This window comes from Rhea pennata, chromosome 2, assembly GCF_028389875.1.
Source record: "Rhea pennata isolate bPtePen1 chromosome 2, bPtePen1.pri, whole genome shotgun sequence".
NCBI lineage: Eukaryota > Metazoa > Chordata > Aves > Rheiformes > Rheidae > Rhea > Rhea pennata.
The window spans coordinates 139324614-139341473 of NC_084664.1; the positions used below are offsets into that span (position 1 = coordinate 139324614).

Consider the following 16860-nt stretch of genomic DNA (forward strand, 5'->3'; position numbering starts at 1 on the left):
GGGTGACTCGGCCTGGAGAAGAGAAGGCTCAGGGGGGATCTGATCATAGTGTATAAATATCTGATGGGGGGGGGGGGGGGGCGTCAAGAGGCCAAACTTTTCTCAGTGGTGCTGCACGACAAGGCGATGGACACAAACTTAAACACAGGAAACTCCCTTCGAACACGAGAAAACCCTTCCTCGCTGTGAAGGTGGCTGGACCCTGGCACAGGCTGCCCAGGGGCTGCGCAGTCTCAATCCCTGGAGATACTCAAACCCTGCCTGGACACGGTCCTGCTCGAGGAGGGGGCTGGAGCAGCTCATCGCCAGAGAGATCCCTTCCAACCCAACTGCTCGGCCATGCTGTGGTGTGTGTTTAAGCTTGACCGATCACTCTTAGCAAACTATGTAACTGTTATGCTTTGATGTGTCCGAGTTTTCTGGCCATTCGGGTTTGCGAGGCAGAAGTACCGCCAACACGCCTGGGAAGCGCGGAGGGCGGCCGTGCGCGCCGGTTAAGCGGTGGGGGAAGCGAGGCTGCGCCATCGCAGGGGCTCTCCGCTCCCACCCGGGCCGCGGCTCGGGTCGACCCAGCGGGCTCCGCTGCGAGGGGCGCCCGCCGGCGCCTCCACTGCCCTCAGCGCCTTCCCAGAGCGCGCGCGCGCCCGCAGCAGCGGCGTTTGAGCCAAGCCGCTCGCCGTAGCGAGGAGGCCGCGTCCTGCGCATGCGCGGTGGCGAAGGCGCAGTGGGTGCCCGGCTCGCGGGGCGGAAGGACGGTGGTGGGCTCGCGCCGAGGTGAGCCCGCGCCCCCCCCCCCCCCCTCCCGCGCGCCCCCCAACCGCCGCTTCCCCCCCGCCTCCCTCCCCCCCCGCCGGCCGCGTCCCCGCCGCCGGCGCGGCGCGGCGGGCCGTGACCTCTACGCGTCCCTGAGGGTGGCGGGGACGGGCCCTGCGGCGCCTGCCCCTCTCCTGGAGGGCAGCCAGGGGCCGCGGCGCTTTCTGTGAGGGGGGCGGCGGGAGGGAAAGGGGGTCGAGTGCGGGGTTTTTTTCAGCCTGGCCCGGGCGCTGCGGTTCCTTCCCTCAGGTAATGGCGGCGCGCCCCGCGCCTGCCGGGCGCGGAGAGCAGCCGGTTTGCAGCTCCTTCTCTTAAATGCAGGAGGAGAGGGTCGTGCGCGGCTGCGGGCAGCACCGAGTTCCTTGGGCCCTGCGGGGCCACATGCTGGCTTTGCGCGTGCTCGGTGACCCTGTGAGCGCAGGAGGCTGCACCCTGCGGCATGGGAGCACTGCCCCGGGGCCTCTGCGCACTAAGCTGTATCTATGGGGTTAGGTGGTTTAGCTCACCTGGTTAGAGCTTGGTGCTAATAATACCAAGGTCGCGGGTTTGATCCCTGTATGGGCCGCTTGTTTGGGGTTGGATGGGATGATTTCCAGAGGTCCCTTTCAACCTTACCAGTTCTATGATTCTACACGTATCGAGCCTGCACACTGCTAGGCCACGTTTAACGGCAGCTGACCGCTCTCCAGGGCTTGTAGATTGTTAGTAAAATCTTGCAGAATCGATAAAATCCTTTAATGCAATGGTATTTGCATTTCTTTAAGAAAAAAAAATAGTTCAAGTGTTTTGCCTTACAAGTGGATAAAATGTGATTGATGTTCTGAAGGTCTTCTGATGTAACCAATAGTAGGCCTAACATGGTGTATCCTATGGAGAAGGATGGGCTTAGTATGAACAAGGAAGGCCAGTCTAACTATTGTAACTATTGCATGTAAATATATAAAATCTTACTTAGATTCCTTTCACTAATAGATTCTCCTTGAATGTTGTACATTAAATGTTCTCACTGAAAAGTCAAATAGAGGGAAACTCTGTTGCTTGCTTTGTGAAGATGGTGATTGTGCATTTCCAGAAGGGTTGTGTCCTTGAGAATAGAGCTACAGAGAACTGGTTAAGTAGAGCTGCTTATCCCCAAGTTCTCTTTTTTTTTTTTTTTTTTTTTTTTCCTTCCCCTCTTCTTCTAGGAAATAGAATCACCATGTCATCTGCACTATTGCCTAAGCCGCAAATGAGGCGCCTTCTGGCCAGACGGATGAAGTTTCATCTCTTTGGGGCATTTTTTGTATCTCTAGGATGTGCAGCTGTGTACAAAGTAAGAACTTTGATGAGACCAAGTTATTGTTCAACAAGTAGAGTGCTAAAAATTCATTAATATTGCTTCATTAAGATTTGATTGAGTTCATCAGAAAGTTTTAGTAATGTATTCTTTCAAAATGTAACTAAATCTTAATTTTCACTGGAAGAAGAGGTGTGAATAAACTGATCTCATAAGGTGTTTGATCTGTGCAATTGATGACAACATAACCTTGAGCCGCCTAATACTCTAGATCATTCACACAAAACTGATGCTTCTTGGATTAACTGTGGATAGCCTGCAACTCTAGAATCTAGGATATTTTGAGGGAGAGCGTTGCCAAAGTCTTATTTTACCTCTAGATTGACTTCGGAAATCATCTGCCTAAGCAAGTTGGAGAATTTTCCATTCGCTGTGAAGATCTTGATGTGGGGAGGACTAGTATGGTCCTTTTTTACTTTTTTTTGAAGTAGTATGTGGAAATAAAGCGTTATGTTCCCCCCCCCCCCAAAAAAAAAATCCCAACCCACACTTACAGATTGGAGTTAGTTGTCCCTAAGAGTCTTTGATAAATGGTAGTTTTTCTTGAGTGCCTTTACTAAATGCTTCTTTGATATCGTAAGTTCTCTTTTTATTGTAGGCAATTCTAAGTTTCCTGATTCTAAGTAATCAGGAGATTACTGATAAAGATGACTAGAAATTAATTTTCAGGTTGTTCCTTGCAAAAACATCACAGTCAACTTACTGAAGTCCCTGGAGACCAACAAATGTCCATGAGAAACAATAAACTTGCACAGCTAAAGCTGAGCACCCACTTAACACATCTGCTAAGATGTAGGCAAGCTTGTTTGTGATCAGACTAGCAATATACTTTTTTTTTAAGTCTGATTTTTGGCAACAGCAAGGAATCTGTGTAGATGAGCTTTATGCTGTGATTTTATACTTTGGCATCCTTACATGAATACATTAGTAAGGCAGTGGACCATATTTAAAACAAGTTAGGTCTCACTGCAGAGATCTCATGTTACATCGTAACTGTTATTGAACAAACCGTATTTTTTCTTTTTTTCTTTGCTTTCCCTTTTTCTTTTTTTCTTTTGCTATTTGAGCATATTGCTTCCCACTCTGAGGGTGAAAATTTTTGAAAATTCACAAGACAGCTAAGCTGATCTAACGGTTTGGTAGTTTCCCTCCCCGATTGTGTTGATTGTGTTTCTTTCTGGTTCCCTTATTCATTAATTCTCTCCCTCCCTCTTTCCTTCTCTCCCTCTTTTTTTTTTTTTTTTTTGTCATCCTACTAATTTAAGTTAACCTGCCAAACTATCAAAAAAGTAACTCAGTAAAAAGTAAATAGTTTTCTGTCAGTTTGTACTTCAGATGAATGAGTGCCCATGGAGTCAGGACCACGTCTTTTGATGTCAGTGAGCTGGAAGACTGGCTTGGCAGTCTCTTAAAATTTTACTGTGCTTCTGTAGTTGACCTATCATGTAGCTCAAATGTAAGAAATTATATTAGGAAGTCCTTTATCTAGAGTTTTAGTTCTGCAAATGGCCCACAGGCATACTCAAGACTTGCTATAACTGTCTGTGTTATGAAAGCCGTTAGCAGGCTGGGCATGCTTTAGACTTCTGTTTTCCTGACCAATAGTCAAGCAGTGCAAATTTGAACAGGTACAAAGTAGTAGTTTACTAATTTCATCTTTGAGCTAAAGGCTTTTTAGGCTGGTATCTGCTGATACAAATCCTGACATTACTAGACAAAAACTTTCTGCTTGTCTAGCTGTGGAAGCTTTAATTCTCTGTGTATTACATTCCAGTTTACTGTTGCTGAACCCAGAAAAAAAGCTTATGCAGAGTTCTATAAAAACTATGATCCTATGAAGGACTTTGAAGCTATGAGAGCAGCTGGTGTGTTTGAGTCTGCAGAGCCCAAATGATGGCAACCTGCATTAACAGGTAATAAGCTACTCTGCATTAGAGCAAAACTAACTTAAATTGTTTCAGTGAAACCTTGTGCTTGTATTTTGAGGCTCTTCCTTTTCTGTCAAATAGAGATGGGATTTGAAGATAAAGGGTTCAAATTGCATTCCTCAACAGAGACCTGCTGTAGTAGGAAACATTAGGAAATAGGGGAATTGGGGAATGGGGGAGGGGCTGAAGTCAGAATAGGAAATGCCTGAATACCTTTTGGGTAATTTGTTTAACTTCCGTGATATCGCAAACCTCTGTGCTGAATGAGGGCCTTTCCCTCCTCATACAGCTGCATTCAGAACAATTCCCTCTACAAATGGAGGGGGAGTGGAAACTCTGTATAAGACTTGCCTGTCTTAAGATACTATGTTGATGCTATCAACATTATGTTTAATTGCTGTCGATAGTCTGTGACTATCAAAATCCACTATTGTCATGCTCCTGGTGTTTTGGTGAATGAGAAAATGGAAAGGCTGTTTCTCTCTTGTAGCATGGATTTTAATTTAAGAAATGGAGACAATTTCCACATATCCTTTTGTCTTCTGAAGTTGACGAGAGAGGAGAGAGAACTAGCTATGGGGAAAAAATATATATATGTGTGTCTGTGTTTAAAAAAATTACGGTGGTATATGGTCTCTTGTGTGATAATATTCGGATTTTCCCCTTACTAAATCAAGCCTGAATAGAACTTTTTTCACAATATCGTTTTCTTAGCGCTTAACACTGCATTTTGTTCTAAGACTACCAAACTTTGTTTGCCCTTGCTTGCTAATGTCAGGAAAAAAAAATTGATTTCAACCTTGTCATAATTGTTGATAAGTATGCTCACTCAGCTGCACAAGCTCATGATGTGACAGCTCAAAAAAGAAGGGAGGAAAGGAATTCTTTATCCATGTTTCTTGCACTGAGTCCTCTGCTTCTCTTAAAGTGACTTCAAACTAATCTAGAATGATAGCTTTTTCATTCTTTTGGAATGTTTTTATATTGTGATCGTTGCGTGATAGTCTGTGGCTCTAATTATCCTGGACAGCTGGATTTTCTCAGCCTGTTTGGTTAAGGCAGCAAGATGGAATAAAACATTTATATTTAACAGCATTAATACTAAGTTCTGTTGTGTGACAGACTATGAATATCTGGTTTCTGCGTAACACTATTACATAGAAGAAGCACAGCTTCAGCTCTATCCAGTAGATATAAAAAAGATGGCAGTTCTTTTGTTGTTGCCTTACGGGAAATTTTTCTGTTCCTTAGCTATGAACACAATACAGAGAAGTAATGAAATGAGTAACTTGCCTTTTAAAATGTTGGTATTTCTGCCTCTAGTTCAGTCCTATTGCTAATATATAGGTGCTTTTAAACTTTTTTAGGCCATGGAATTGCATTCTTTAGCCAGGTGGCCAAAGTATTTTATCAGCAAGGATGCATATTAAAAATTTAATTGCAGTCTTGAACAGCATTTTTCATAGCAAATGGAGCTCTGCTCTCAGTTGGATTGTGCTCCTGTTTGCAGATAAAAGAAATAAAGTTGCAGATTGTGCGCACCTTTTAACATTAGTAACAGTTTCCTGAACATTTTTTCCATCCTGTATTAGACCAGCTCACAAGAAAATGTGAAAGACAAATTTTTATGTCACTCTGAATTTTTGATGCTTCCTATGCCTTACTTTATTTAAATAAGAACTTTTTTCAGTCCTTTATAACAGAAAGATAGATTTCTTCCTTGCCCCCACCCCAGCCTGGGTAGAGCAGCACATGAAAATGCAAGTAGAACAGGGAGAAGGCAATGCCAATGTTCCTGGTGTTTACAAAAGACTATGAAAAGGGCAAGTACACAAAATAGATGGAAGACACTTCCATTTGACTCGGTAGCTTAAATGTTAGTTATGAAAGTTGGGCTGAGGTTAAATATGATGCTTTTTGGGAGTACTTACCTAAAAAGTACAGTGTTCATGCATATTTTAATAATGTTCTAATTTTATTGGAGTATATCTTATGTATGACAGTGAATTCAGTGGTTTAACTTCATTTAAATATCATTCTGTAATTCAGTACTTGCCCCAAAAATTGAGGGGGAAAAAAAGATTGAGGCGTGCCTCTTTAGTTAAGGCGTTAGGTTGGAATTCGGTACCGAGTTTGTTCCTGCTTGGTGTGTAGAGAACTTGGTATCTGAGTGTGGTTTTACAATGTTTTAGCTATTCACTACAGGCTTTGTACGGTAGTAATGATAATGTACAACTGAAGTATTACAACTAATGAGGGGTATCTCACCTCTACAGTGTGTTCAGTAATATAATAAAGGGGGCAAGCTAAGAGTTTGGTGCTAACCACTTGCATGACTCTTGTCATGGAGTACAGCTGCTTATGGCCAGTGTCCAATATGTGGAGGAGCAATTTGAATTTGGTTTTCTTCCTCCCTTGGTAGATTGCCTACACCACTTTCTTCCCCTCTGGCTCCTATCTGAAAGTTGCATTCCTTTCTCTTTCAAACCCTTAATGCTTAGCAAGATTGATTCAGTTATCAGTGCAGCATGTATAGTCAGTCTGAAGTGCTGTGCAGTATTGTTCCAGCTCTTGATTTTTTCCATGTTTCACTTCTGTTTGCCACATGAAGGGTGTGTGAATCTTAAACCATCAGGAAATAACAAGGGGAATTCCTCTAGACTAAACCACTGCATAAACATTTCCCTCTATTGCTTTGCATTCATACATACTAATATGTTTGTTTAAAGAGAAGTTTGACAAACTTAACTTTTTTTTTTCCATCTTGCAGATTCCCTTCAATTTAAGGAGACTTGATGGCTTATTCACTGAATTATAAAGTGTAATGCACTTCAATCCATAACAAACTGTAACATAACTCAATAAATAAAATACTTATGCCAGTGGATCTTAATTGTCTTCATTAATGTTGAAATGCTTAAATGTTTAGATGCTGGGAAAAGTAGTGGAAATTCTTCATAAATTGGTTGAGACTACTAAGCCTAGCTCCCTCCTCCCCGCCCCCTGAATTATTTGCATTTTTCTTTTGGCCAGATTCCACATTTGATAGCAAAGTATATTGTTTAGCAATTACAGCTAGGTTGAGTTTTCACTGCTAACAGGAATAGTCAAGAAGAGGGTAGTTGTTAACAGGAAGGGAGTGGCTGGATTTCTGGAAGGGTCTTGGTTACCTCTTGTTTTGGAAGGTGAAGTGACCCTGAGATGAAAGAACTTGCAGAGGAATTCTGGAAAATACACGAGAGAGCCTTCATATCTTTCTGCTGCCACCACTGCCTTGCTTTCCTCACAGCAGCCAAGTGTTAAATCAAGACTTAGAAACTACACAAATGCTGACTCTTATACAATGGGTAACTGTAACAGGAAGAAAATGACTCTAAACTGGAGGTACGTACATACGTACGTATTTGATGTACAGAGGGAAGGAGTATTAAAGCAGTGGAAAAGAGGAAATGTAGTTTAGGATATTGTGATAATGCTACTCTTTCTTTGCCACTCTTTGTAGGCACACATTTTTCTAATACCTGAGACTATTCAGCTAAGCATGGTTTTGATCTAGGTTATATTTGTGTTGCCCAAGACCTGATGGTCTGTTGTGTGTCTCATTACCAGATATTTGGAAAATGTTTTTTTTACGTTGCCTATAGTTGAGGTTCGAGATAGTGCTAGGACTGTGGCCTCATTGCTGAATGTGGGTACTACAAGAAGAGCCAAATCTGATCATGTGAAAGCAGGGGAAGTTTTGTATGAAGAAGCAGGACAAATTAAGGATCTGTATTGCATTTGAAGGTCTTAAGTTCAAATTCTGTTTGGTGTAACTTTTATTATTTTAAATGAACTATTAACTTCTTAACACTTAATAGGTATCACTAATGAAAGCTATTTAAGTAACATATTTGATCCAGAATGCTAGGATGCAGGAACAAGGGATATTATTTAAACTTTCTTTAAACACAGTGCTTCCTTTGACCAAAGAAATAATTCGACATTAGTAGTGCAGGGGAAACTATTTAGTAATCAAAATACTCCCTGCTCCTATAAAATGTAAACCAAAGCTTAACAATAGCAAATGATAGCAATATATCTTCCAAATATACAGTATAAACATTGTATGCCATTAAGCACTGACTAACATTTCTCAGGCATGTCTGCAGGTTGTAATAGCCTGGGAGCTTTAGTCATACTGACAGCTTCAGAGGCAGGGAAACTTGCTACTGCCAGGTGCACTGGCTAATAGAACTGGCTTCCCTCACAGCTCTAACCCATATATTTTTCACAGTTGCTTTGAATTAATTTACTTTAAATTTCTGTGTCTTACAAATTGTTATAGCCAACAGCAGTTAGAGTCTGTGCATTCTGGTTCTTGCTACTAGCAATGACTCAAAGAAATGTGAGTCTTGTGCCTGAATTCAGCTTCTGATCATATAGCAGAGCACCAGATCAAACGTGTCTTTGGCTAAATGTATTAAAGAGAAAAAGTGAGGTCTTCCTTTTCCTGTTTGCACTTTGGAAGTCAGCAGGTTTAACTGTTACTTTATAATGATGCTACGGTTTCACCATGGCTGCAAAACAAATGCATCCTTTCAGCGGGCAATAAAAAACAGCCCATAGTTGAATACTAAGAAAGATGAGCGTGAGCAGAGCTTTCTTACCTGTGAAGCAGGAAGAGAGGGCAAGGCTGGGGGTATCTAACAGTGAATTCCATTAGCAGTGAAGGGTTCACCTTACCAGCACCAGTCCTTCAATCTCTTTAACCATCCTCTCGTGTCTTCCCCCTCCCCTTGCCAGAGAGAGCCAAGTACGTTAATCCAGGTCTTGCCTATCATTGTATTTTTCAAACAACCGGAGAGGGAAGGCACAGGAAAAGCCCATGTGTGTTACTGCTGAAGCAGCTGCTTGTTGCAGGGTCTGGTATGCTGTTTATGGGAGATGCAGCTCTGGAAAACATGTGCTTAAGTTCTGAGCCCATCCCCAACTGACCTCAAAGATTTTGCTATATTTATATATGAAGTATATAAAAAGGAATGGTTTGCACTAAACTACTTTGGGAAAGGTCTTGCCTTGTATCAGGCTGGCTAGGCCTTCAAATTTTTGGCTGCCTTGCTTTATTCACGAGTGTTTGAGGAATGATTGATTGTTCTGGGAGCAAACTAAAAAGATATTTGAAGTTGTGAGCTCTCTCCAGGGCTAAAGAGCATTATGAGCGTAGGTATGTTTTACGCATACACATTGGAGTGCTTTAGCAGCTAAGTACAGGCAGCTGCTCTCTGGACAACTTTGTTTTCATAGTTCACACAGCTCATATGTAGGAGAGGCTGATTTATATGCAGTCTCCACACATGTTTCCATACATGTGGTCAGAAGGGGGAGAAAGAACCTGCCTAATGCAGTAAAGATGCTAGCTTAATTCACTGAAGAAGAGTGTAATTTAAGCAAGTGTTTATTCCAGGAGAAGCTAATGCTGGAAAAACACTAATATAATCTTATACAATGGCAGCAATCTACAGACTTTTGGAAATTAAACTGCTGCCTTCCATCATTTTTTACAGGTGTGTTTGCGTCCTCTTGGCTGATTTGCGTACTACATACATAATGAACAGATTAGTCTAATTCAAATGGTGACTACAGTGCTGTTTTGATTCAGTCACAAAACCATAAAACTTTTCAGCACGTGTTTTGGCAAGCTACTCATCAGTCTTTACTTCCAAAGGATTGTCATGATCTATTTGCATTTTCTGGCACATGACAAAGACCAGTCACCTACTGGAATCTAATGGGGGTCTACATGAAGCTTGTATGTCTTTGTCATTGTTCTATGCAATGACCTGCACATTCATTTGTACTGAATGACCAAATAGCTCAAAAACCCAGGTAGTGTAGGAATAATTTTATCATCTTTAAACAATCTCATAATATTACAATATCTCATATATTACAATTAATATTACAATCTATTACAATTAGAAGTATTAAACTATTTCCATAAAATATTCAGGAATGAAGAAAATATAGATATGTACACATTTTTAAATAGTGTTACTTAAACAATGACTAAGTTATTCAATCACTGTATGAAATGTTGCTAATGGATGAGTTCATTTCACATTCAAGAAAGGGCAATTCAGATCCCCGGCTTCTGCATTTTCAGTACACAAAAAACATGGCTTTTAGAGGCAGCTTTTTAACAAAGCAGAACTCACTCAAAAAAAAATTGCAATTACTACATTCTTATTTACTGTGCATTTGGTCATACCTGGTATGCACAGAAGGTATTAACTAAACTAGATCAGATTTTATTCCAATCCTTAAAGATTTTCCAATTCTGGCCACGTTCAGGAATCCCCAAAGACTGCGTCCATAAGTACATACAAAAGGGGAGAGAAGTTACTCACAAAACAAGTAAACTTTTGTTTTCTTTTTTTAAATAAAGCTGCTGTAGCCACATTTGGTTTATAAAGCAATCTAACCATGCTGGGAGAAAGCGCTTTCTTGCCTACTAAAACATCTGAAAAGATGACATATAGCAAATCCATTTGTCCTGAATGTGTTTGTTTAACATAGTATCTGACATGTATCATGATAGCATCATTAACTATTAATGTAATTGGAGCCTGTGGGTCCATACTTTTGGATCAACTTGCAAGAATTTTCATTTTTTGCTTAACACAAATATATCTAAAAGGTCATGTTTCTAAATATCCCTGGTCTTATCACTTCAAGGTTGTAAGTATAAAATAAGTAAGGGCTTAAGAAAGAAAATGTGCTATAGTAGTGGTGGAGATAAGAAGGAAGTGACAGCCAACAAGGCTATGTTCAGCACCTGCACTTCTTTGTTACAATGAGTGTACAGATTTTTCTGGTAAATTTGAAGGAGCTGAAGCACTGTTTCTTAAAGTTTTTAAACTGCATGTTACTGGCTTCCAAATAACTACCAGACGATGCACAATGCCATACATATGATGAAAGTCCTTCTGAAAATTTGATTGTGGATAAAATAAAGTTTTTGTATACAGACAGTTTTAAAAATAAATTCATGTTGTAGTTAGTGTTTTGTTCTCCAAACCACACAAAGGCACTAGTTTACATTAAGGACTAATGTCCTGCAAAACTTCAGTCAAATAAAGGAAGCTATTTTAAGGTTAAAGTGGTGCTAAAACCCAGCTGTCACTAGTAACTTAAAACAGCCACACTGGGTTTTTCAGATTTAGTGGGGGAAAATGTTTTGCCTCAGGACGTACATGTTGGGGAGAGTATGTGTGTGGGTGTGTGTGTGTGGGGGGGGGAGGCTCAACCTTGAGCTAGTTTTTACAGCTGAGTTATAAACCTGGTTTATAACAGAAACTGGCAGACCCTAAAATACGATATAGTAAGTATTGATACAAATTTTTGCATGTGGCAAAAATGTGTCTGTACACTCAAATTTTCCTTATTCCCTGGTTTTCAGTTATTGAAAGGACAAAAGATTTTGATTCAGTTTATAGTCCAATACTGTCCCTTTTCACTTTATTCATTTGCGAGGCTAGGAGAGCACTTTCTTTCCAGCACTAACACCTTAGCTAGGGAGCTGGAATGCTAGAAAAGCTATTCCATTTAATTGTGTTACTGTCTCCTACTTCACCAATGACGTGTGTCTCTACTTGACGTAGATTACTGCATAGAAAGTACTACTTTCAAAAAGGTAAGATGATACTACTATTCTTGCCACAAATATTTATTAATTAAATCCCTTCCTCAAGGCTTTATTTTTTACTATTGTGAATTTACTAATGAATACTTGGGCAAAATTTGGATCAACTACATACTGATAGGTTTTCGTTATAGCTGGAAGGTGTTCGGTAGCCACAGCTTGTGAGGCTGGCGCAGAAGCGGTGCCGGGGGCGAGGTGATAGGATGCCTTCGTGACGTACTCCACGAGGCGGTTGTACTGTTGTTCTGATAGTCTCTCTCTAACTCCATCTGCCTGGAATCAGACAACACGAATGATTACTGAAATATTGACAGAAACTGAACTTAATAGTAAAGACAGAAAGTTCAACATTACTTTTGTAGTTAACATTCCCTCCCCCCCCCCAGAAACTTAAGTGTATCTGCATGGATGTTTTCATCAGCAGAGTTCTCTCATAGTTTTGTGCTCTGTGGCTCAGTCCTCTCTGATATTTTGGATGCTTCCATGCTAAGAAGCTCTAACTCTGCCATAGAAAAGTTGAAGCAGTATCTTCCGAGAATTTCAGGGATGGACTCAAGAGTAATCTTAACAACAGATCAACCTGCAGACAGAAAAATCTTCTCAACCACTTTTAGAAAAAGGCCAGTAGTTCCTGGCAGTGCTTATCAGGCAGCAGTTCTAACTAGCACAGCTTTTCTTCACAAAATACAATTAAAAATCGCAACAGCCCATAGCCATATCAGGGAAGTATTTAAGTAAGTCTTTACTGGGATCTGGAATAAGGGCCTGAATCAACATTCCAGTCAAATATGTTCTGTGTATGAGGGCATGTATCCACCTGTCTCCAGTAACCAAAAAAAAAAAAAAAAAAAAAAACCAAAACCCTACTTTGGATCAGAGCATCAACAGAATTACTTTTTTTTTTCTTTTTTTTTTAACCAAAGGGTTTTACTAAAGATTGTTTGAGCATATAACTTATGAAAAAGAAACTGAGGCATCTACACAGCTGACTTTTCCATCACCATGTGTTGGAAGGACTCCTTTGAAGAAATCCTGGTTGCAGGCTGACATATAGCATTTCAAGGCTCTATTAAAAAGAAAGAAATGCAGGTAACCCACATCTGTTGGAAAAAAAGACCAGTAAAACCAATATTGCCAACAGAAAAGAGGCATCTACCATATGGAGCCAACCAGGCAAAGTATTAGATGAAAAGCCACAGGCAAACCTGGCTCTGAAAGACCAGTCTGCGGTGCCCTTTTGAAGAAGACATTGGAGATAAATGGAACTAGCTTGGGAAAAGAAAGCATGTAAACAGCCATCAAGCTAGTTGCATGAATTCAAAACAAGGTATTTCAGAAATACCACCTTGGACGGTATAATGATGCCATTAGCAAAGTCATTCAGAATAGAACCTTTTTCTACTTTTCTGTCATTTGCATTTTTGGGAAATCTCTTGTAGGGTATTCTTTATTTATTCTTGGAGAATTGCTGATCACTGTTATTTTTTTGCAGGATTTATAATGTATGTGTGTCTTCAATGGAGGACACACAGGTGATTCAAAGACTGTGCTATTTTTCTGGCTATCTTTATTAAAGTACTACAGATGCCTCAGTAGATGTGATGATTTTCAAACAGGACCACTGGGTTCATTTTAACATCTCAGAATAATATCTTGTCACATCTCTGGACTGTAGGGCTCACTTTAAACAAACTCTCACTTATCTGAAGAAAGAATTAGTATGACAGATAGAGACACATATCCCATCCAAATCAAACCATTCCCCTCTGGACTTTTACTATGACTTTGGAGATGGATTTGCTGCTCAACAAGTAGAAACACTCCTGTTTTCAATCATCACCACAAAAATGCTACAGGAAGCAGGCACATGAACAAACTCAGGAGCTCAAAGTTTGATCATATGCTTAGGAACAGTGAAAAATGATGAAATGGGCAGAGGAAAGTGTGGTTTCCGTGAATGACCTTAGAGTCAGAAGACAGACTACTGCTGCAGCAGACACATGGCTAACAGTGGAGCATGGTGTCTGAACCACGTCTTCAGCCTCGTGTCACAGAAATAAAGTATATCTTAGCAGTTGGCCTGTTTTACTAGTTGAAATGAGAGAAATATGTTAAAGTAGCACCTACGTAAGCTAGATTGTAAGTTATGAGGCAAAACTTGCATGTGGGTGGCTCCACATTTTTTCCTGTTTTCTGCTCTAGGTAGGTAAGCCCAGGGGAAGCTGAGGTTATAGTTCTGACTCCACACTGACCAAAAGATCAAAGTTGTCAGAGGAGATGGAAATGGTGCTGGCATCACTGAGAATCCATTCCTCATTCAGCCCCAGGCCATATCCCACAGATATAGATAGCAAAATTATTCAGCAGGAAATATTAACTGTACTTGGATGGTCTTCCAAAGTAACTGGGACCCTACTTGCTTCCAGATGACTTCATCTGTAGCCATTTGCTTCTCCAGCCAGTTTCAGTTTAGCTTACAATGTCACGACAACAACGGAAACTTGGAATTGCTTCTAGTCTACATTTTGCCCTAAATTGGACCTAACAATGCCACTGAGTGCTTTAACCACCTAGTGTGAACAATTATTATGCTAATAGCCAAACCATTATATGAATCCAAACTTGGTCACGGGTTGCTTAATCTATCTGCTAGGGGAATCTTAAAGATTGCTTGTCTTTTCATATTAACATTTTGCGGTTAAGAATTACAGATGTTTTCTAGAATTCCACCCTCCTCCTTTTATGGCTTACAGAGAATGATTCTTCAGCAATTCTAACTAAATCCAAAGTACCTATCTATCATCTGGTGTATAATCTGGATGTGTACATAGCTCTAAAGACCTGCTTTGTGCACACTCAATGAGTGAGAACGTAAGTCTTCTTTGGATTTTTTTTTTTACTGCTCTGAAAAATCCAGAAGTTAAGCTCCAAAGATGATATATGCGCACTATCATGAAATCCCTGTTGCTGATCATCAGAAAGACACACTGCAGTATCTGAAATTGCAGGGCCCTTCAGCTTTTTGCTGTCTTCTTGATATCATGAGCTATACCAAGAGCAGCTGGAAGAGCAGGCTTTTGGAGTTTGACACGTGTCTGGAAGCAACCAGCGTCTCAATTATCTCAAGATAATCCAAGTACAATTAATGCTTCCCTTTCAATAACAATGATGTTGTCAGTGCCAGAGTTTTCAAGAATTTATCCAGTCTACTCCTAGCCAGATGGATTAAGTTATATATTGTGAAGACGAACAAGCCATCAGGCAAACCTATTTCTGAAGGAGTCAAAGAATGCTCTATAACATCTCTGGTGACTGCAGCTGTGCAATAATGCATGTTTTGTTTCTTAACAGTTCCAAGAAGCTGAGGAGAGGGAAGGGCAGAAACTGTTTTGGGCAGAGCTGAAACAAAACTTTTTGGCAACTATTTTTTGGTGAAAAAAAGTGGATTTTGTAATGCTGAAATGAAATGTTTCAATTTATTGTTATTATTTCTAGGATTTTTGACTAAATTAACTAGCAAAATAGATAAAGTAAGATCATCTCTTTAAACGTATCATAATAATGCCCACACGGGCATTTTTCAGCAAAAAAGTTTGGCCAGCTCTGCTAGTGTCATCATGCACAGCAGTGTTCGCACTTCAGCTGAGGACATCTGCAGTGCAACACGATTGCCCACCATTGGTATTTAAGACTTATATCTATTTAGGTGTAGGTCTGTAGCTCTGAAACCGCTAATCGGCAAGCCACAGCTTGCTGCTCCTAAGACTACTTTCCCTAATCGTGTTTGAAGATTATTCACACAAGCCCTTGTCAAAGAGCAGAGGGGCCCTGGCTCCCATCAGCACCAATGACGTACAAAACAGACTCAAGCACCGCAGAACCGTCATCCTCAGCTGCAGAAATTACTAAGTATGAAATGTCCCGATCCACTAAGAAAAAATACATAGGAACATTAATTGCCAAAGAACATTACATGACTCTAGGTAATCACCAAATGCTTTTTGAAATCTTTTGGAATCTCCCATTGTGTAGCTGCCTTAGGCACCCAAAATGAAAACTTTCTTATTCCTGTCTGCCTTGCTTTCAACTGCTCTTCCTTAGAACGTTTTTTTTTTTTAACATTCATGGAAACTCCAGCATCAGTTTGTGCATTCCAAACGAATATTTATGCTACGTCTGTTTTTCGGGGCATCAGTATCAGGCTTTGCTGTATTGCCATCACTGACTCCACTCCATCTGGGGGGGCATAGGCACACTTCACTGCTTTTACTCATGCCATACATTTTCACTGTGTTCTCAAGAGCCAGTGTCAGCAAGGGAGTTCGTGCACTGAGACTGGGTGGCTCAAGGCTTACCGCTGCTGGCATTGCTGCACCACTGGAGCAGGGCTCCTGTTTTTCCATCCAAAACTTCAGAAGAAAAGGTACGCATTTGGTCCAGTACCTCCAAAGGTAGTCACATTTACCATGTGTACTAGCACAAGCATGTGGGCATGATGCACCCTGCGTTCCCGGTTGCATGCAGGGCTGTGCTTATGCACATACAGAAGCCATTTATCTGGAAGTCCTACACATTGATATATTCCCAGCTGCAGCAGCTGTGGGGACTCGAACCAGGCTCACTGTCCCTCACCTTCCCTTCTTCCAGACAGGCCCCTCTCCCTTGTCGCCTTTTTGCAGCTACCACCTCCCTTTGGGCAAGTAGCCCTTTCCCCAGAGCAGCAGCCTGCTCCTCACCCCTTGAATAAGCAGATACAAAGACAACAGCCATTACAGTTGCTATAGTGCAATAAAAAAATCTGGGCTAAAATTGGGGCTAGGATGGGCTGAGTGCATGAAATGCCCAGGAGGAACCAGTTATCTCCCTTTCCCCTCCAGGGCAGTAGCCCTGTAGTAGTAGTAGTAAGTTAAAGTCTTTAACTTAAATTTTTCATGTGCAAGAAATGGAAGACATAAAGAACTAAATACAGCTAGTAGTCAAATAAGACCACTGTGTTAAACAGGACAAGGTAAAAAATATACTGCAAGGAGCACACACTGGCATCACTGAACAGTTTAAAGAGAATTCACAGAATATTATGAGGAACTGTTCTCACTGTG

At 41.0% G+C, this 16860-nt stretch overlaps 2 protein-coding genes across 10 annotated transcripts in view; one reads left to right on the top strand and one right to left on the bottom strand.

The window, feature by feature from the left end:
* Positions 1–665: 665 nt before the first annotated feature.
* LOC134136452 (cytochrome c oxidase subunit 6C) lies at positions 666–6964 on the top strand. Its single transcript, XM_062568324.1, has 4 exons — positions 666–774; positions 1998–2125; positions 3924–4062; positions 6848–6964. Exons 2-3 carry the CDS (start codon positions 2012–2014, stop codon positions 4041–4043), a joined length of 234 nt encoding a protein of 77 aa, XP_062424308.1. The 5' UTR covers positions 666–774; positions 1998–2011; the 3' UTR covers positions 4044–4062; positions 6848–6964.
* A 2892-nt stretch (positions 6965–9856) lies between these two features.
* Positions 9857–16860, bottom strand: part of VPS13B (vacuolar protein sorting 13 homolog B) — a 460401-nt gene continuing 453397 nt past the window's right edge. For all 9 annotated transcript variants that reach the window (XM_062570474.1, XM_062570471.1, XM_062570467.1 and 6 more), the window contains one exon: positions 9857–12034. In XM_062570474.1, the coding sequence (XP_062426458.1) occupies positions 11789–12034 (246 nt within the window). In that variant the 3' untranslated portion in view covers positions 9857–11788. The remainder of the gene's footprint in view (positions 12035–16860) is intronic.

Coding starts and splice junctions, on each gene's coding strand:
- LOC134136452 (XM_062568324.1), top strand. CDS start 2,012: ATGTCATCTGCACTATTGCCTAAGCCGCAAATGAGGCGCCTTCTGGCC. Junction 2,126..3,923: donor GATGTGCAGCTGTGTACAAA/GTAAGAACTTTG, acceptor ATTACATTCCAG/TTTACTGTTGCTGAACCCAG.